The sequence below is a fragment of the Salmo trutta genome, chromosome 26 (assembly GCF_901001165.1).
Source record: "Salmo trutta chromosome 26, fSalTru1.1, whole genome shotgun sequence".
Lineage (NCBI taxonomy): Eukaryota > Metazoa > Chordata > Actinopteri > Salmoniformes > Salmonidae > Salmo > Salmo trutta.
This window is the reverse complement of record NC_042982.1, coordinates 18,302,291-18,324,242: the sequence shown is the minus strand read 5'-3', so window position 1 is coordinate 18,324,242 and position 21,952 is coordinate 18,302,291. Positions and strand designations below refer to the sequence as shown.

Genomic DNA, 21,952 nt, shown 5'->3' with positions numbered 1-21,952 from the left:
CCTGAATGCCCTGACAGACGAAGAGGTGAAGGAACTCCAAAACACAACAATTAACCGGCTTAAACATGACAGGTGCTAATTCCCCTCTCTACCCCCATCATGTCCTGGTCTAAAAACAGTTCTGACACTTTCTAAGGAATTAAAGCAGTTTCCTAGTGCTGGGCATCATCTGTGTGTGTGTGTGTGTGTGTGTGTGTGTGTGTGTGTGTGTGTGTGTGTGTGCGTGTGTGTGTGCGTGCGTGCGTGTGTGCGTGTCCTTGACAGGAGAGGAAAACAGCTGAGAAGTAGAAGCCACAAACAAATGTGTGTAACTTGAACCCTCAGTGATTATTCATTCAAAACCTTGACAAGCCTGACGCCTCCGTGACTGTGACCTCTGTCACCTCTTTTAGCTCAGGATTCAGCCACTGCAAAAACAAGACTGAAGACGCTCTGTGCTTCCTTTATTAAATGAATGGTTAAGCTCCTATTCTTTTCATTATGTTCCAATTATGCGTCAAGCACAGCAACGGGCATTTAGCAGTGACTAACAGTCAGTGCATTCAACTAAGTTAGGTAAAACAACCACACATATTTAGGTTATCTAAAGAACCAATCCCCCAAAATCTCCCCTGCAAGTTGGGCAGTGTTCATCCCCTTTCGGGATGACATCAATCACTCAGCAGGGACGGCATCTGGCAGCGACCCAATTCTAACCGGTACAAAGGTTATGAGCAGCTTTACAAGTACAACCTTACCTGGATAAACACAGACACACACATATACTGTACACACAAATAGGCTAGTACACGCACATACATGCACGCACACACGCACACTCTCCCCACTGGATAGAATTAACTTCATAGTGCCAGCATACCTTGGCATGCATCTGACAAGAACTCCCAGTACATTCTATATCACACAACTCATCAATAGTCAGCTCATCTCTGCCAGGTAAAATATGTAGTCAATTCCCAGCGTAAAGTGGCATCATTTATCAATTGAATGCATTAATTTATGGAACTGAAGACTTCAACTTTGCCACAATGAATAGCCCTGTGGTTTCATGCAAACAAGAACTAATATCAGTCTTGTAATACAGCATTATGGAAAGCTCGGAATTTCGCAAACATTCTACCACAGAGGGGAGAAAGGAATCGACGTCAAGCAAATGAGAGGACTAATGCCTTGTAATGAGTTCTGTGTGTGAGTGGGCTGCGGCTGCTGCATGCTTTCTGTAGAGGTTTATGTTGGCTGTGAAAGCAGTAACACACAAACACACACACAAACAAACACAAACACACACACAGGGGAGGCAGCCTCCAGCACTGCTCAGATCATTACTAAAACCACTCATGAAAGATAAGCAGCAAGTGAACAATTATTGACTGCATTTGACATTCACCTACTCCTTGTTGAGTGCCTGTCTGGCTGCCAAGTGACTGATGAAACAAGCTCAGCTAATGAATGAGTCTGAAAGACAGAGAGCCGACAGAGAAACTCTTGCAGTGTTTAGAGGGGAATAGAGAAAATCCTTCATGGTTTATAAGATGAGATAGAGAGTGAGAGATAGAGAAAGAGAGAGAGAGAGGGAGGGAGGGAGGGAGGGAGGGAGGGCCCAGATCCACGCCTTTTGCGCAAAGAAAAGACGGAGGAAAAGGGGCCGCAGATCGGGCAGCCTTCTGAGAATCCGTAGGCGAGCGAGTAAACTCCCATTGCCATCCATTCCTCTTGCTAACGTGCAATCATTGGAAAATAAAATTGATGACCGATGATTAAGATTATCCTACCAATAGGACATCAAAAACTGTAACATCTTATGTTTCACCGAGACGTGTCTGAAAGACGATACGGACAATATAGAGCTAGAGGGATTTTCCATGCACCGGCAGAACAGAGATGTTACCTCTGGTAAGACGAGGGGTGGGGTTGTGTGTCTATTTGTCACTAACAGCTGGTGCGTTCTGTGATGTCTAATATTAAAGAAGTCTCGAGGTATTGCTCGCCTGAGGTAGAGTACCTTATGATAAGCTGTAGACCACACTATCTACCAAGATAGTTCTAATCTATATTATCTATATATCTATATATTTACCACCACAGAACGAAGCTGGCACAAAGACCGCTCTCAACCAACTCTGTGAGGCCATAAGCAATGAAGAAAATGCTCACCCAGAAGCAGCGCTCCTAGTGGCCCGGGGGCTTTAATGCAGGCAAACGTAAATCAGTTTCACCAAATTTTTACCAGCATGTCACATGTGCAACCAGAGAAAGAAAATCCTAGACCACCTTTACTCCAAACACAGGGATGCATACAAAGCTCTCTCCCGCCCTCCATTTGGCAAATCTGACCATAATTCTATCCTCCTGATTCCTGCTTACAAGCAAAAACTAAAGCAGGAAGTACCAGTGACTCACTCAATACAGAAGTGGTCAGATGATGCGGATGCTACACTACAGGACTGTTTTGCTAGCACAGACTGGAATATGTTCCGGGATTCATCCAATGGCATTGAGGAGTACACCACCTCAGTCATCGGCTTCATCAATAAGTGCATCGACGAGGTCGTCCACACAGTGACTGTACATACATATCCCAACCAGAAGCCATTGATTACAGGAAACATCCGCATCGAGCTAAAGGCTAGAGCTGCCGCTTTCAAGGAGCGCTTATAAGAAATCGCGCTATGCCCTCAGATGTACTATCAAATAAGCAAAGCGTTAATACAGGATTAAGATTGAATCCTACTACACCGGCTCTGACATTCGTCGGATGTGGCAGAGCTTGAAAACTATTACGGACTACAAAGGGAAACCCAGACGCGAGCTGCCCAGTGACGCGAGCCTATCGGACGAGCTAAATGCATTTTATGCTTGCTTCGAGGCAAGCAACACTGAAGCATGCATGAGAGCACCAGCTGTTCTGGATGACTGTGTGATAATGCTCTAAGGTAGCCGATGTGAACAAAACCTTTAAACAGGTCAACATTCACAAAGCCGCTGGGCCAGACGGATTACCAGGACGTGTACTCAAAGCATGCGCGGACCAACTGTCAATGTCTTCACTGACATTTTCAACTTCTCCCTGACCGAGTCTGTAATACCTACATGTTTCAAGCAGACCACCATAGTCCCTGTGCCCAAGGAAGTGAAGGTAACCTGCCTAAAGGATTACCGCCCCGTGGCACTCACGCCGGTAGCCATGAAGTGCTTTTGAACAGCATCCTCCCGGACACCCTAGACCCACTCCAATTCGCATACCGCCCCAACAGATCCACAGATGACGCAATCTCAATCGCACTCCACACTGCCCTTTCTCACCTGGACAAAAGGAACACCTATGTGAGAATGCTGTTCTTTGACTACAGCTCAGCGTTCAACACCATAGTGCCCATGAAGCTCATCACTAAGCTAAGGACTCTGGGACTAAACACCACCCTCTGCAATGGATCCTGGACTTCCTGACGGGCTGCCCACAGGTGGTAAGAGTAGGCAACAACACGTCTGCCACGCCGATCCTTAACACTGGGGCCCCTCAGGGGTGTGTACTTAGTCCCCTCCTGTATTCCCTGTTCACCCACGACTGCATGGCCAAACACGACTCCAACACCATCATTAAGTTTGCTGATGATACAACAGTGGTAGGCCTGATCACCAACAACAATGAAACGACCTATAGGGAGGAGGTCAGAGAACTGGCAGTGTGGTGCCAGGACAACAACCTCTCCCTCAATGTGAGCAAGACAAAGGAGTTGATCGTGGACTACAGGAAAAGGCGGGCCGAACAGGCCCCCATTAACATCGACGGGGCTGTAGTGGAGCGGGTCAAGAGTTTCAAGTTCCTTGGTGTCCACATCACCAACGAACTATCATGGTCCAAACATACCAAGACAGTCGTGAAGAGGGCACAACAAAACCTTTTCCCACTCAGGAGACTGAAAAGACTTGGCATGGGTACCCAAATCCTCTGAAGGTTCTAGAGCTGCACCATCGAGAGCATCCTGGCCGGTTGCATCACCGCCTGGTATGGCAACTGCTTGGCATCTTACCGTAAGGCGCTACAGAGGGTAGTGCGACCAAGCCAGTACATCACTGGGGCCAAGCTCCCTCCCATCCAGGACCTATATAACAGGCGGTGTCAGAGGAAAGCCCATAAAATTGTCAGAGACTCCAGTCACCCAAGTTATAGACAGTTTTCTCTGCTACCGCATGGCAAGCGATACCAGAGCACCAAGTCTAGGACCAAAAGGCTCCTCAACAGCTTCTACTCCCAAGCCATAAGACTGCTGAACAATTCATAAAATTGCCACCGGACAATTTACATAACCCCCCCCCTTTTGTACACTGCTGCTACTCGCTGTTTATTATCTATGCATAGTCACTTCACCCCCACCTACATGTACAAATTACCTCAACTAACCTGTACCCCCGCACACTGACTCGGTACTGGTGCCCCCTGTATATAGCCTCGTTATTCTTAATGTGTTACTTTTTATTATTACTTTTTATTTTAGTCTACTTGGTAAATATTTTCTTAATTAACTCCTCTTGAACTACACTGTTGGTTAAGGGCTTGAAAGTAAGCATTTCATGGTAAGGTCTACACTTGTTGTATTCGGCGCATGTGACAAATAAAGTTTGATTTGATTTGATACAGAAGAGAAAGAGAGAGGCAGATCCATGACATTAAGCCAACTGAGAGGATAATACAGGCATTGACTGAACTTGACTCCACAGCAACAGGAAGGACTCTGAATCGGCTTGACTATCACCAGCATGATAAAAACCCATTCAATCTTCTCTATGATAAAAGCTCAAAATGATTGCACTTTACAGGGAATATGGTGCCATTTTGGGATGCTGAACCCCCTGATGTAATAACCTGTGTATTATCTCACTGAACCCCCTGATGTAATAACCTGTGTATTATCTCACCCCCTGATGTAATGACCTGTGTATTATCTCACTGAACCCCCTGATGTAATGACCTGTGTATTATCTCACTGAACCCCCTGATGTAATGACCTGTGTATTATCTCACTGAACCCCCTGCTGTATTAACCTGTGTATTATCTCACTGAACCCCCTGATGTAATGACCTGTGTATTATCTCACTGAACCCCCTGATGTAATGACCTGTGTATTATCTCACTGAACCCCCTGCTGTATTAACCTGTGTATTACCTCACTGAACTCCCTGATGTAATAACCTGTGTATTACCTCACTGAACCCCCTGATGTAATAACCTGTGTATTATCTCACTGAACCCCCTGATGTAATAACCTGTGTATTATCTCACTGAACCCCCTAATGTAATGACCTGTGTATTATCTCACTGAACCCCCTGATGTAATGACCTGTGTATTATCTCACTGAACCCCCTGCTGTATTAACCTGTGTATTACCTCACTGAACTCTCTGATGTAATAACCTGTGTATTACCTCACTGAACCCCCTGATGTAATAACCTGTGTATTATCTCACTGAACCCCCTGATGTAATAACCTGTGTATTATCTCACTGAACCCCCTGCTGTATTAACCTGTGTATTATCTCACTGAACCCCTGATGTAATAACCTGTGTATTATCTCACTGAACCCCCTGATGTAATAACCTGTGCATTACCTCACTGAATCCCCTGATGTAATAACCTGTGTATTACCTCACTGAATCCCCTGATGTAATAACCTGTGTATTACCTCACTGAACTCCCTGATGTAATAACCTGTGTATTACCTCACTGAACCCCCTGATTACTCCCAGGTCAAGGGTAAGGGTGGGTGGGGTTGGGGGGGTGTACAGGAGGTGTTTAAAGGCCCAGAGAAGAGCCTGTGGGAAAAGAGGCCCTTGTCTGAGGACCTCTTTGTATTCCATCAGACCGTCACGGCCGTGGAAGAGCAGAAGAAAGAACACACTGTCAGCCACTCTACTTAAACTAATCATGAAGCACCAGCCGCATCCACCACCATTTACACCGCCTCACACGGCAACTACATCCTGAATGGCACCCTATTCTCTATATAGTGTACTACTTTTCACCAGGGCCAATAGGGCTTTGGTCAAAAGTAGTGCACTATGTAGGGAATAAGGTGCAATTTAAGACGCAAACACTACCCCTCATCGCAGACACTGCCTCTCATCGCAGACAGAGCTCAAAGTGAGAGTATTTTTCTGCTAATTCAAGTGGCCCAATGAATGTTACTTTTATTACATTGCTGAGAGGTGTTCAACAGGAGTCCTGTGAACTGGACTTGTGCTACATAATGATCAAACGTATACAATTCCAGCCTGCTTCCACATCCCCCTTAGAGAAACCTCACAGTACTCTAGGCCTACATGCTAAACGTGATAAAATCATGCCCCAACAAGCTGCTGGAACAACTGAAGATTCCTTCCTGCCTCAAAGAACAGTTCCTGCCTTAAAGAAAAGTTTGTCGACATGTTTTAAACAGATTTCCATCAGAGTCCTCTATCTGGCCTCCCTCAAGCAGAACTTCAAGCGGGGGGGACTTCAACGTTGTTTTATATACTGCTGTTGTTGTTTAAAGGGATTACTTGCTGCTTGGTTCTATTCCACTATGTTATATCTAGAGCCCCATTCATGCCAATGCACTCATCTACTGCAGCTTAGATTTTCTCCTTCACTGAAAAGTTTAGGCTACAGCTGGAAAATCCTCCATCTACAACGTTGGCTCACAAAAAGCCCCTCAACTATTGAAATGGTTAGATGTGGTATTACTTGATGTAAACAAGCACCATCAGTAAAACATTTATAGAATGACTTACCATTGTCCTCAATGGAGAAAAAGAAGATGTCGCTCGTAGCATTGCGACCATCTCTTAGCACATAGCAAATCTTCATGTCATCAATTTCAGCTGAAAAAGAAAATCAGATTGATGTGATTTACTCTTCTACTCGTCTAGAAACATATTCCGCTTGAATTTATAGTTCATGCCTTGCATGTTGCCTAATAGACTAAGAAAGACTGAGAAAATGAATAACGCTGATATGGTAGGCAGGGTACATAATACAATACAATATTACATTTGATATGCATATCTGTGATGAACTGTTGTTAGACAGTTCTCTATTATAGCTTTTCTGATGTGGCTTAAGACTACTTCCACATATCATATCACTGAACTACTACAACCTACTTGCCTGGTGTGGCAACTGCTTGGCCTCAGACCGAAAGGCACTACAGAGGGTAGTGCGTACGGCCCAGTACATCACTGGGGCCAAGCTTCCTGCCATCCAGGACCTCTAAACCAGGCAGCGTCAGAGGGAAGGCCCTAAAAATTGTCAAAGACTCCAGCCACCCAAGTCATACACTGTTCTCTCTGCTACTGCACGGCAAGCGGTACCGGAGGGCCAAGTCTAAGTCCAAAAGGCTTCTTAAACAGCTTCTACCCCCAAGCCACAAGACTCCTGAACAGCTAATGAAAGGCTACCCAGACCCCTCTATTACTCTGCTGCTACTCTCTGTTTATTATCTATGCATAGTCACTTTAACTCTGCCTACATGTACATATTACCTCAATTAACTCGACAACCGGTGCCCCTGCACATTGACTCTGTACCGGTACCCCATGTATATAGCCTCGGTATTATTATTTTACTGCTGTTGTTTAATTATTTTAAATTTTTTACTTAACACTTATTTTCTTTAAACTTCTTAAAGCATCGTTGGATAATGGCTTGTAAGTAAGCACTTCACCGTAAGGTCTACAGCTGTTGCATTCGGCGCATGTGACAAATAACATTTGATTTGATTTATACACTGTTGGACAACTTATATGGATGAAGCCTCACCAGTAAAAAAGAAGAAGAACACAGGAGAGGAGATTTGAATGAACTCAGGCTGTTTAGTGTCTGTCTATCTATTAGTCTTCTGAAAGACAGGGACCATAAAGAAGAGGCAGACTGCAGAAGCTACACCACATCACATCACGTCTGTCTGCCGCATCCGCTAACAACGCTATGCTGGAGTGGGTTCTTAAGACTGATACTCTCTAGGAGGAGGGTTGGTTCTGGAGTGGGTTCTTAAGACTGATACTCTCTAGGAGGAGGGTTGGTTCTGGAGTGGGTTCTTAAGACTGATACTATCTAGGAGGAGGGTTGGTTCTGGAGTGGCTTCTTTATAGGTCGGGAGGCTGCGATCAGGGAGGAGGGTGTGAGGTGTATTACTGCTATCTTCTATATTTGATGTCAAAACATTTCCCTTCAAAGCGGCCGGCTCATAAAAATGTAAAGCCAGTTTTGGGACACTGCCGCCGGCTATGCCGGATAAGCTAGAGTTATTTACTGTCTGTTTACCAGCGATGGATCTGCCTGAAATATTTAACAGGTCTGCAGAAGGAGAAAGCAGCGGGAGGAGAATGGGGATGAATGGGGGTCAGTAAATAAAGGAGAGAATGGATCTACGTCCCATCCAAATGGCACCCTATTTCCTATACCGTACAGTACACTACTTTTTACCAGAGCCCATAGAAGTGCACTATATATGGAATAAGGTGCCATTTGGGATGCAGCCATATAGAGATCAATTGGGGTCTAATTCATACATTCCTTACTACTTACTTACCCTACCTTTTAATTTGTAATGTAGACTGGGCTGTATGTATGTGTAGTTGTTCTATACGGTAGCTATTTCTGCGGCTTAAACAAATGTTGGCATGCTGTCACTGTGAGTGAAGTTAACACATTCTCTCTCTCTCTCTCTCTCTCTCTCTCTCTATCTCTCTCCCTACCTCTCTCTCTCCCTCTCCTCCACTCTCTCTCTACTGTATCTCTCCCTACCTCTCTCTTCGCTCTCTTTCTCTCTCTCTCTCTCTCTCTCTCTCTGCCTCCCTCTCTCTCTGCCTCCCTCACTCTCAGACAGGGTATTAATGTTCTCACTCTCTATTCTTCATGTCTGTGGCCCCCTACCTTCATGTAAGGTCAAATCTGCTGGTATTTACTCAAGAGCTGTAATACTCTGTAGAAGTTTACTAGATGAGGTTTGGGGTAGGAGAAACCACTGCCCTGTGAAACCCTATTTTTCTGTTTGAAGAAATTGTTGAACTCCATTCATGGACGACTCTAGAAAGACAAAAGATTTCTCTGTCAAGTTAAGCTTAATTTCTGAACACCACTGTGCAGTTGCGGCCAATGACCATACTACAGTAGTTACATAGTACCATTATACAGGTAAGTAAGCTCTTAATCCATTATAAGGGCAACAGCGCTACAGCTCTAAATAAGATCTGCTCAACAGCTTATGAAGAATGAAAAAAAAAACACATTGGAAAATAAAGTTATATTGTATTTGTAAAAGACTAAAGTATAGTAGAGTATAACTTTTTATTTAAAGTAACGGTCGTCTTACCTTGAGTGAATGTGGTGACGGTAGCGTTGCCTGTACCCAGGTTGATGAGGTATCCATGCTCTGGTCCCACGGTGATCTTAAAGGTAACAGACAGCTGAAGACTATCCCTGTCCTCTGCCTTAAGAGTCTTAGAGGTGATGAGGAACCCCAGGTGACCCGTCTCTAACACCCTCAGGGTGGGCCCCCCTTTATTCACCACGATCTGGGGCACCCCGTCATCCACCGACAGGACCGTGATCTTCATCATCTGGGGGCGCCGCGTCTCGAACACGGTGTCTGGGAACACGTAGAAGTCGGTGTGCGTCCCGTCACTCACGGTAAAGGAGAAGGAATCCTTGGAGGACTCAGTACCATCGTGTTTGTAGCTGATGAGGTTCTCGTTCAGGTCCTGTTTGGTGAAGGAGGTGACGGGATGGGTGTTGTTGAAGAGGAGGCGACCGTGGACAGGGACCTGCGTGACCGTGAACTTCAGGAGGGGGTCAGCCGTGTCGCGGTCCTCTGCGGTCAGCTCGAAGGGCGTGATGAGTTTGTTCTCTCCCTCGTTAACCACCAGGCTGTGAACTGTTAGAACCGGTTTCTTGTTGTCCACATCGGTGATGGAGACACGGAACGTGCGGAACACAGGGTTGTAACCGTCGGTGACCTCGAACTCAAAGCTGTCCATCTTCACCTCATCATCGGCCGTGTGTATGTAGTACACCTTTATTATAATACAAATTGCACACATGAAAAGACAAAACAATAATCCATTGAAAATGTTTACAGAAAAACAAAGGATAAAATCATGAGTATTTAAAAAAATTATTGAGAATAACACAAAGTTAAAAAAAACACAAGATCGAAGTACCTTGCTCCCAGCTAGCTGGAGCTGAGTAAAGGAGGAGATGGGCATTCCAGGGCCATCAGTACACTCCAGATGGCCTCTCTGTGGGGCTCTGGTGATGGTGAAAACCAGGTGTTCGTCGGGACTGTTGAGGTCGCTGGTGCTGAGCAGGTCTGTGGTCAATGTTACTCTACCGCCTTCTTTCAGAGAGACCCCCTTACTGACCACGTCAGGGAACACCATGTCGATGCCGCCCACCGTCACGTAGAAGTACCTGTCAAAAGACAAAAAGAATATAACAAATAAACAAACAAACAATTGCAAGACGATCCATTAGGAGACACCTTGACAAACTGAAATGTCAAACCTAGTAGCAAGAATCATAATCATTTTTTTCAAGTTGTTTATTCTATTGTTGTAGTTGTAGTATATTGTTTGTATTTTTGAAAACCTCAATAAACACATTTGTAAAAATGAAGTACCTGTCGATCAGAGGGTTGATCCCGTCTGTCACGTCAAACTTGATAAGGTCCCGGATTCCTTCCTGCCCGTTGTGGATATAGACGATGAGAGCCTGGTCCACCTGGTACTGGGTGAAGTTCATCCCCACTGTGATGTTCTCTAACGTCCCATAAGGGGTTCTCCTCTGTAACAACCCCTGGCCCGGCCCGTAGCGAACAACGTACGTCAGAGTACTATCCTCAGAGTCCAGGTCGGTGGCTTTTAAAACGTTGTTATCGATCACTTTAACGTCTCCTATCTCTATCTCCAGACCGTCGTTGATGGCCATCCTGGGTGTCTCGTCATCTACAGGGATGATCATAACAATGATGGTCTTCTCCACTGTATATTTACCTTCCGTCAGGATTAAGTCAAAGCTGTCCTCCTTGGTCTCCGAGTCATCGTGTTCATACACTATACTGGAGGCTTCCCTGATCTGGTCCAGGGTGAAGTTGGTAACTGTGACAGTGCCGGTTGTCAGCTGGTTGAGGATGAAGCCGTGCTTTGGTGGTTTGGTGATGATGAAAGTGAGTTTGTCCGAGGGGATGTCCGCGTCGGCTCCGTTCAGGATGGGTGTGTCGATGACGATATTCATCCCTTCCATGACGACAAACTCCCTCATATAGATCTCTGGCTTCTCATCATTGGACGGGATGATAGCGACGGGGAAGAAATGTCTCTCGGAGAAGTTGATGCCGTCGGAGCATCTGAACGTGAACCTGTCCTCTACCGGCTCCACTCTTTTATGGATGCTTTGGACGTAGTAGATGTGGTTTTGTCTGATGTCCTTGATGGTGAATGCACTGATCGCTGTCCCAGACCTGGACTTCTCTGAGCCTGGGGCCGGGGAGATGTTCTCCACGTAGCCTGACGTGGGCTGGACGATGATGGTACAAAGCAGGTCGTCATTAGGAGTGTCAATATCATCAGCGCTAATGTGAAAAATCTCAATCACATTCTTCTCTCCCTCTACGACAGTGAACTGTGGGCCTACGAACACCTCTGGAGCCTGGCTGTCCATGGGGAGGATGGTGATCTGAACCCTGACCCCCGTGACCCTGTTGCCCCCTACCGTCCACTCATCAGACATGTCTGTCAGCATCAGATTAAAGTAGTCGTATTTAGTGGTGAGGCCGATCTCTCCGCTGGTGTGGGCATACACCACCAGTCCGTTGATGATGTCAGCCTGGGTGAAGCTTCCTGATTGGACCCCGTTCACCAGGATCTCCCCGAAAACCGGTGAGTCCTCCAGGATGAAGGTCAAACGGAGGTCGTCTGTGTCCTCGTCCCGCCCCTGGATGACTTTAGTCGTGATCTCAGTGGCTCCGTTCTCCAGGACATCAATGTAGGAGCCGATGGTTCCGGCCGGCAGGCTGATGGTCGGGGTCTCGTCATCAATGGGCTTCACGGTAACCCTGATGGTGATGGTCACAACATGGACGCCATCACTGACATCCAGCTGGAAGAAATCGCTGGTGGACTCGTCTCCGTTGTGGATGTAAGAGATCCTGTCATTAGCGATGTCCAACAGGTTGAACGCGTCTCCTTTGGTCAGGTCGGTGAAGGTGTACTGGACCGTGCCGTGCTGAGGGGGCTGAGTTAGAGTGAAGGAGATCTGGCTACTGTCCGTGTCTAAGTCCACAGTATCCAGCTCAGCTCTGGTGATTTTGTGCGTTCCCCGCTCTAATATAGTGAAGCCAGTGTTGGTTATCTGAGGCGGCTTGTTGTCGACAGGCTGCAGGAATATAGAGAACGTTCCGGTGACAGTATTCCCTGACGTATCCTCCACCGTGTACTGGAACTGCAGAACATGGGCTGTGATCCCCAGTTCCAGGTCAGGTGGTTTGTATGATATCTTATGGTGATTGACCTGAGCCTGAGTAAACTCAGTCACTACAGTGTCTGGACTCTCTGTTAACACAATAGACCCCAGTACCACAGGGCTGTTCTCGTCTGTGTCTGTCGGGGGCTGGGTGATGGTGTACTTCAGATCTCTGTCCTCTGAGTCCAGGTCAGTGTAACGGAGAAACTTCTTACGGAAGTAGGTGAGCTGGTACTCGTGTACGGTCATCTGGAGGGTGGTACCAGGATACAGCTCAGGGGGGATGTCATCCACGGGCAGAACCTTGATGATGAACGAGCTCTGTTCTGATTGGTTAGGGGGGTCGTTATCATCCTGGACCCGGAATACAAACTGGTCCATGACTGTGTCAGCGCTGTGAGGCCCTGTGTGTCTGTAAAACAACTTCCCATCTGTGATATCCTGCTGCAGCCACTCTGTAACCTCTTTCTCATACAGCTCATCCTCAGCATTGAATTTCCAGGTGGAGGGGTCCTCTGGGGCCTCTGACTGCCTCAGCAGCACCTCCCCTATAGGCGAGAACGGTGCCTCTATGGTAAACCTGATAGTGGAGTCCTCAGAGTCGATGTCTGCAGCACTGAGTGTGAGTGGCGAAATGAGCATCATCTGGTTCTTGAAGAGGATTAACCCCGTGTTAGCGTTGATAATGGGCGGCTCGTCGTCCGTGGGAACGATTGTCAGGGGAAACAGGAACTCCACCTCGTGCTTCCCATCCGTCATCCGGAAGATAATGTTGTCGCTGTACGTGTCGCTGCCGTCGTGCTGGTAGATGACCACGCCCCCGTCCAGATCAGCCGGGGTGAAGAACTTCCTGCGTGACCCGAGCACTGTCAGCTGGCCATGCCGCAGCCCGTCGACCACCGTGATCTTGACATCATCCAGGTTGTCCTCGTCACTGACCTCTAGGTTGTGAGAGCTGGACAGTGGTCTGGACTGACCCTCGTAGAGAAGCTGACCCGTATTCCTGGTGATTACTGGAGCAAGCGTGTTCATAGGTTTCACTACAATCATGAAGGCAAATGGGTCAGACACAGCCCCCTCAGTGTCCACCACCTCAAACTCTATCTGGAAGATACGTTCTGTCTCAGAGTCCACAGACGGAGGCTTGTAGGCTATCTTTAGTTCTTTGAGGTCTCCCTGGTAGAAAGAGGTGATGGGCAGGTTCCGGTCATCTGTACTGACTATGTACCCCTCCTCGAAGGAGAGGGGGGAGGTGATGTTGAAGATAAGGTTGTCAGGGTTAGACTCAATGTCCTCGGCAGCCAGCATGTCGGGGGTGATGGCTGTCATGACAAACTGATCCACCTCCATCATCATCATGGCCACGAAGCTGGGTTTAGGAGCCGTGTTCTCCTCTCCATCCTTTATACGCACCATCATCTGGAAAAACTCCTGCTTCAGCAGATTACCCTCTTTATCTTGTAATTCCACAATCATTGGGAAATAATCTCTATTGGGTGATTTGTGTGCAGAAGTGTGCTGATAACGGATATTCATTTTAATAAATTCATCACAATCCACCATTTCTCCAAGTTTTCCCTCATCCACAAGTTTTCCATACCTGGGCAATGCACTGCCACTAGAGAGAGACGTTATTTTACACTGATGTTCACTTCTATCATAGGTGAACTCCAGAATCTTACTGTCAATGGGGTTACTAGTGCCAAGCAGTTTGTCAACAGTCAGAGGCATGTTTCTGGTTAACACTTCCAACTGTGTGAAAATCACCTCCACTTCCATCATAAACGGGATGATTATGGTGTCTGTATGAGTGTCATATCTGAGCTGTAGCCTCACCCTATCCCGCGGGGGGCTTCTGGACCCGAAGTGAGAATACTTTACGTCATTGGGACCAAATTCACAGGGAAACTTTTTGGGAGAGAGCTGCCCGGGCCTCTGGGAGAGCGGGTCGTTATCCAGAACCGTAATACTACATCTGTCTCCCGGTTGTACTTGGATTACCAGATCATTGATAGGATCAATGAACACTGCTCTCCCGAAAGGCACGCGTATTCCATTGTTGGCCACCAATATAGCATCCTCTGACAGTTCCGATCTCAATGCGTATGACAATCCATAACTGTCGAAAACCTGCGCAGCGGAGTCCCCTGTCACAATCACCGCGATCAAAGCAGAGAGCACAAAAACAGCGCCAGTACCAGTCCCTTGGCGTTGCAACAGCGGACAAATAATCCAAGCCATTTGGAGAGAGAAGCCAATGCAAAGACGCGTAGAATTTTGCACATAAAATCCAGAAAAAAAATACGAGCAGTGCAGCTAAAGTTATGAGAGTATAAAATGAGTGTTGATAAATATCTTACTCGCATCCGCGCTGAGGTGTACCATTCTCTCTCTCTCTCCGCTGCTCTCTTCTGTTCAGGATAAACTTCATACACTTGGAACCCCGGAGTGAGAGATACGCCCTATCGTCCGCCGATTGGAGGATATTTAGGCTGGAATGCGTTTATTGATTTTTGAATGGAAGGGAAAGATGTCAATCAAAACCCGAAAACGCTAGTGCATGGATTGGATTTGAAGAAGCCGGTTGAATAAGGTGCGAAATTCTACCGAAAAATCCATTTAAACTTGAATAGGAATGATGTGTGCAGTCAGGTAGGCCTTAATAAACCACTTTACCTTAAACGGGCAATCTGCAGTTAAAACAATGACAAAGCAGTCAGGCACCCCGCCACTGATTTGGTAAATAGCTGCGTGATGGGGCTGGAGACATTTAACCACTCAAATTTCATAGTCAGAGCTATGGATACAAGGACTGACCATCCACGAGATCAAAATGATCGTTTTAACCATGTTTTGAGGCGATACAGTGTTTGTTTACAGTTACTTTGTTTACAAACAAAGGAGTAAAACAAGCTTATATTTTAACACAATTGAACTAAGGTTATGAGGCATGTATACATCGTTTTTTTCAAAGAATCCATGGGTATAGATAGGCATATGGGTATTTAAACGTCCACAAATGTATATAGCAATCATAGATTGCCCGTTGAATCTCTTTTTTTTGTAATTAGTTGACAGTAGGCCTAAACACAAATGTCCAAAACATATTAGGCTTAATTGGCCCTCTTCAACAGCAATGGAAACGCTGTAGGTAAGTCGGTTATTATTACAAAAAAAATGACAACATTTTAATAATAAGCCTATATATAACAAGTCAACACAGTATATCAATAAATAGGATTTAACTATGCTACATTAACATAACGAATCTCCATCAACATTTCATGAAGATATTTTTTACAAAACATTTCGATTTGCATCAAATAGTTTACACATTATATCCTAAAATAGAGGATGATATGTGTATAAAAATCGATGTAGGGTAGAGTTTAAGGAGACATGTTCGAGCTCCCTCTTGTGGTGTAATAGAATGTATCGTTTTGGGTAGCTCTGGTCCAGGGCAGAGCCATCTACAGTATACACTACCGTTCAAAAGTTTGGGGTGTCCTGGTTTTTGAAAGAAAAGCAAATTTTTTGTCCATTAAAATAACATCAAATTGATCAGAAATACAGTGCAGACACTGTTAATGTTGTAAATGACTATTGTAGCTGGAAATGGCTGATTTTTAATGGAATATCTACATAGGCGTACAGAGGCCCATTATCAGCAACCATCACTCCTGTGTTCCAATGGCACATTGTGTTAGCTAATCCAAGTTGATCATTTTAAAAGGCTAATTGATCATTAGAAAACCCTTTTGCAATTATGTTAGCAGAGCTGAAAACTGTTGTGCTGATTAAAGGAGCAATAACACTGGCCTTCTTTACACTAGTTGAGTATCTGGAGCGTCAGCATTTTTGGGTTCGATTACAGGCTCAAAATGGCTAGAAACAAAGCACTTTCTTCTGAAACTGGTCAGTCTATTCTTGTTCTGAGAAATGAAGGCTATTCCATGCGAGAAATTGCCAAGAAACTGAAGATCTCGTAAAACATTGTGTACTACTCCCTTCACAGAACAGCGCAAACTGCGCAAGCCACACATAAACACCCTGGACCAGAGTTATGGTTTGGGCTAGTAGTATGCCCACCTTAATAGTTCCACTGGGTATAAAACAAACTGGTAAAGTTTTTTTTATTTACTTTTTTTATTTCACCTTTATTTAACCAGGTAGGCCAGTTGAGAACAAGTTCTCATTTACAACTGCGACCTGACCAAAATAAAGCAAAGCAGTGTGACAAAAACAACAACACAAAGTTACACATAAACAAACGTACAGTCAATAACAATATAAAAATCTGTATACAGTGTGTGCAAATGAAGTAAGGAGGTAAGGCAATAAATAGGCCATAGTGGCAAAGTAATTACAATTTAGCAATTTACACTGGAGTGATATATGTGCAGATGAGGATGTGCAAGTAGAAATACTGGTGTGCAAAACAGCAGAAAAACAAAACCAAATATGGGGATGAGGTAGGTAGTTGGTTGGATGGGCTATTTACAGATGGGCTGTGTACAGCTGCAGCGATCAGTAAGCTGCTCTGACAGCTGATGTTTAAAGTTAGTGAGGGAGATATAAGTCTCCAGCTTCAGTAATTTTTGCAATTTATTCCAGTCATTGGCAGCAGAGAACTGGAAGGAAAGGCGGCCAAACGAGGTGTTGGCTTGGGGATGACCAGTGAAATATACCTGCTGGAGCGTGTGCTACGGGTGGGTGTTGCTATGGTGACCAGTGAGCTGAGATAAGGCAGAGCTTTACCTAGCAAAGACTTATAGATGACCTGGAGCCAGTGGGTTTGGCGATGAATATGTAGCGAGGACCAGCCAACGAGAGCATACAGGTCACAGTGGTGGGTAGTATATGGGGCTTTGGTGACAAAACGGATGGCACTGTGATATACTGCATCTAATTTGCTGAGTTTAGTGTTGGAGGCTATTTTGTAAATGACATCGCCGAAGTCAAGGATCGGTAGGATGGTCAGTTTTACGAGGGTATGTTTGGCAGCATGAGTGAAGGAGGCTTTGTTGCGAAATAGGAAGCCGATTCTAGATTTAACTTTGGATTGGAGATGCTTAATGTGAGTCTGGAAGGAGAGTTTACAGTCTTACCAGACACCTAGGTATTTGTAGTTGTCCACATATTCTAAGTCAGAACCGTCCAGAGTAGTGATGCTGGACGGGTGGGCAGGTGCGGGCAGCGATCGGTTGAAGAGCATGCATTTAGTTTTACTTGCATTTAAGAGCAGTTGGAGGCCACGGAAGGAGAGTTGTATGGCGTTGAAGCTCGTTTGGAGGTTAGTTAACACAGTGTCCAAAGAAGGGCCAGATGTATACAGAATGGTGTCGTCTGCGTAGAGGTCGACCAAAGAATCACCTGCAGCAAGAGTGACCTAATTGATATATACAGAGAAAAGAGCCAGCCTGAGAATTGAACCCTGTGGCACCCCCATAGAGACTTCCAGAGAAACCAAGGCTGTTGAGTCTGCCGATAAGAATACGGTGATTGACAGAGTCAAAAGCCTATATATATATATATATAGGCCAATAGTGGCAAAGTAATTACAATTTAGCAATTTACACTTTTAAATACCTTTATTTTGTCAAATAAATGTTTAATCAAAATGGAATCACTTGTTTAAGCTAATAGAAAAATACAACAGCAGAAAATTGTTACTAACTAGTAGTGTTGGGGAAGCTACTCTGAAAATATAGTTTAAGCTACAGTACCAATAACTTTTCACTGGAATGAGTTAAGTTACACTACAGCTACCCTTAAGAAAAATATGGTTTACTTAACTAAAGTTACTTTGAAAAAGTAGTTCACAAAACTACTTCGTAAAAAAGTATCATATCTAAATAGGAAATGTCAGACTACAAATTGCAAGAATAGATCCCTCTGGGGTCAGATGTTGACAGAATGTGTAGTTTAGCCTATTAAATACAAAACCATACTGTATGTTTTAAGTGAGAATTAGGCAGGTCTGATGCCGAAAAATAAAGGAAATTCTTGCCTACTTCACCCATATTTTATTTTATTTTTTCAAAAAAAGTAGTGTGTAGTTCCAGTAGTTAGCTACACCGCTACATGGCAAAACAATTATTAACTACTGAAACCACTACCTAGATTAACATTTAGTTTAACTACCACCAAGCTACTGCAAACTTGAACTACATGTAGTTCACTACTCCCCAACACTGCTAAATAGGCCTACTGTATAAGGACATATTGCACATACAAATTCATAATACTAATAATTCCTTATACCAATACACATACATATTCCTCATTCTACATATTCCACATACTAGGCTTACATTATGACCCAATGGGTCTCACCCAGGACAATCATCTGAAATATGTGATATGGGATATGTGTGTCGTTGACTGACATGTCATGGATAGCATTGCATAGCTTTGTACAGCAAATCTGAGTGGGGAAGGCAGCTAGCTACTTATAATGAATGTGAGAGAGAACATGGACAACAGGCTGATGTCAACACCATCAGAAAGGGAAGTATTGAGTATTCTAGTCTGCTGGCACACAGTTAATTAATGTCTAGCTGCATGCATCACCAAATTGCACCTTGTTCCCTACATAGTGCACTACTTTTGACCAAAGCCCAATATCATTAGTTGTGGTTGATTTACTCTATCCTGCAGAGTTTAGCAGTGCTAAGAGTCATGCAGTGACTTCCTAAATCTGTGTCCTTCCTCCCTACCTCCCTCCATACGTCTCTCTCATCACCCAGGTCTTCTAGCTGTCAGATGTTTCCTAAACAGAGCATTCTGCTCCGACAGCTGTCAGGCACGGTCAGGGTGCCTCTACCTCTCTCCACACCCCTGATCTTTCTCTCTTCCCTCTGCTAATCTGACGCTCCGCTCATCTCTCCCCATTCTCCCCAGTCAGAATGTGTCTCTCTCTCTCTCTCTCTCTCTCTCTCTCTCTCTCTCTCTCTCTCTCTCTCTCTCTCTCTCTCTCTCTCTCTCTCTCTACACCCCTCATCTCTCTCTCCACACCCATCGGCTGGCAGCTGAATATTGATCGAGAGGCTCCAGTCAGTCAAAGACAATGGAAAGTATGATATGATACTGCCAGCTCATCTAAATGAGCTCATTAGCATGCAGAGGAGGAGGAGGAGGAACCTGGGGGTTATAGATATAGATATTATAGATAGGCCCACAGATGTTTTGGGTCACATTTACTATGCAGTTTAGTTTTAGTATGCAGTATAGCACATGGGTATAACTTGTATTCATTCAGCGAGTCAATTGAGCAATGCAAACACAAAATACATACAACAAACAAAACGTGCATTCCTCTATGAGCAGGTGTCCTATTAATGTCTTAAAATAACAACATTTTCAGAGCTTAAGTGTACCCTGAGGCTGGAGTAGTGTAGCCAGCAGACCAGAAGCCGTGACATGTCCATAGACTTGCTGGAGGGAGGCTTTTAGACATAATTGCACTGTTTAATGAAGAAAAGGAGACCGAAGAATATTGATGTCCTTTGCAAGGCCCTATCTGATGCTAAAAGTAATCGAGTTAAACAATGATATAGTGTTCCAGTCAGTTTGACAGTATACTTACTGTATGAGTGTCAGCCATACAGCCACTTAGGTTGTCATTCACCACCTCATCCATGCTCTACTGTACATGTAGAGAGGGCCTCGCCCTGTTTATATATTGTGCAACCCAAATAGCACCCTACACTCTCTCCTATATAGTGCACTACTTTGACCAGGGCCCATAGGTAGTATACTATATACAGTAGTGGATAAGGTGCCATTTGGGATATAGACTATCTACTTAGATTAATGTACATACTGTCACGGTTCCATCTGTCACCAGAGGGCAGCAGAGACCGTCCTAAAGACATTGACGACACTCAGGTGTGTCCTATTTATTCATTATGATTTCCCTGTTAAAAGAGGTGTGTTTTCTGTTGTCCTTTGCTGAAGCTTGAATTATGTGCCGTGTGTTAGTCTCCTGAGGGAGTTTTCGAGACTTAGTGTTTGTTGTTTTCCCAGTGTTACTGTGATCCTTCTTTCACCATGTCTCAGTAAAGTATTAAGTATTATGCTGATTCCTCGTCTGGTCTCTTCTCTCTCTCTCTCTCTCTCTCTCTCTCTCTCTCTCTCTTGTCACAACAAGCTTCAGCTCACAACATGGACCCAGCAGAGATCACCCAGATCAAGAATGTTGTAACCCACCAAGGAGCTCTTCTGAGGTGGCAGCAAGAACAACTCTTCCAGATATCAGAAACCCTCCGGTCACTTCCCGATTCCCTCCAACCACAGTCCAAGCCCCCCGAACCCAGCATTGAAGAGCCCATGCAGCTGGGATGCTCATATTTGAGCCCACAGGAGCATGACAGGCGCATGCGCAAAGGCTGTTACCTCTACTGCAGAGGTCTCGGGCATCTCCGTGCTACACGCCAGGGCTCGCCGGGACAAGGGGAGACCCTGATGAGCTGTGCAGTTACCCCCCGGCTACCCAGTCACCGTCTGTCACTACCTCCACTGTGACAACCGCCAGCACCAGATTCAAGCCTTCGCAGACTCCGGGGCCGCAGATGATTTCATTGATCAAGACTTCGCCAGAGAATTACAAATCCCTGCATGAAATGTCCCATTCCTCTGCAGATTCAAGCCCTGGATGGACGCCCCATTGGCTCCAGGCCAGGTAGAATATCAGACCAAGCCCATTCTACTGCAGGTTGGGGTGAATCACTCAGAAGCTCTTAGTTTTCTTTTGATCACGGCTCCCGAGAACCCCCTTATCCTAGGGTACCCCTGGCTAAAGCTAAATAAGCCACTACTCTCCTGGTCCACGGGACACTTACTAGACTGGGGTAAGAACTGCCAGACTAAATGTATAAGACCCCCACCTAGAGCCTCGTCCCCCTGCATCTATTGAAGACCAAGACTTCTCCGCACTCCCTACCCAATACTTCGACCTCCGGGAAGCAAGCCGCCACCCTCCCTCCTCATTGTCCATACGACTGCTCCATATAACTCCTACCAGGCTCCACCCCTCCCCGGGGCCGTCTTTACTCCCTCTCGATCCATGAAGCTGCAGTCATGGACAATTACATCCGGGAGTTGCTGGAGGCGGGTTTCATTCGCTCCTCAACATCCCCAGCTGGTGCAGGTTTCTTCTTCATGGGAAAGAAGGATGGAGGTCTGCGTCCCTGCATCAACTACCGAGGGCTGAATAGGATCACGATTAAGAACAGTTACCCCCTACCCCTGATGTCCGCTGCCTTAGAGCTGGCCCAGAGGGCCCAATTCTTCACCAAGCTGGACCTCCACAACGCTTACAATCTGGTGAGAATCAGGGAGGGAGATGAATGGAAAACTGCCTTTAACACCCCTAGTGGCCACTATGAGTATTTAGTCATGCGATTCGGATTATCGAACTCACCGGCAGTCTTCCAAGCATTGGTCAATGACA

The 21,952-nt window shown here is 45.4% G+C and overlaps 1 protein-coding gene across 1 annotated transcript in view; it reads right to left on the bottom strand.

The window, feature by feature from the left end:
* The window catches only part of LOC115163314 (FRAS1-related extracellular matrix protein 2-like), a 96,768-nt gene extending 81,875 nt beyond the window's left edge, over positions 1-14,893 (bottom strand). Inside the window, exons 1-4 of the mRNA XM_029715092.1 lie at positions 10,658-14,893; positions 10,200-10,449; positions 9,353-10,052; positions 6,771-6,860 (exon numbers count right to left, since the gene is read on the bottom strand). Of these exons, the coding sequence (XP_029570952.1) occupies positions 6,771-6,860; positions 9,353-10,052; positions 10,200-10,449; positions 10,658-14,739 (5,122 nt within the window). The 5' untranslated portion in view covers positions 14,740-14,893. The remainder of the gene's footprint in view (positions 1-6,770; positions 6,861-9,352; positions 10,053-10,199; positions 10,450-10,657) is intronic.
* Positions 14,894-21,952: the final 7,059 nt, after the last annotated feature.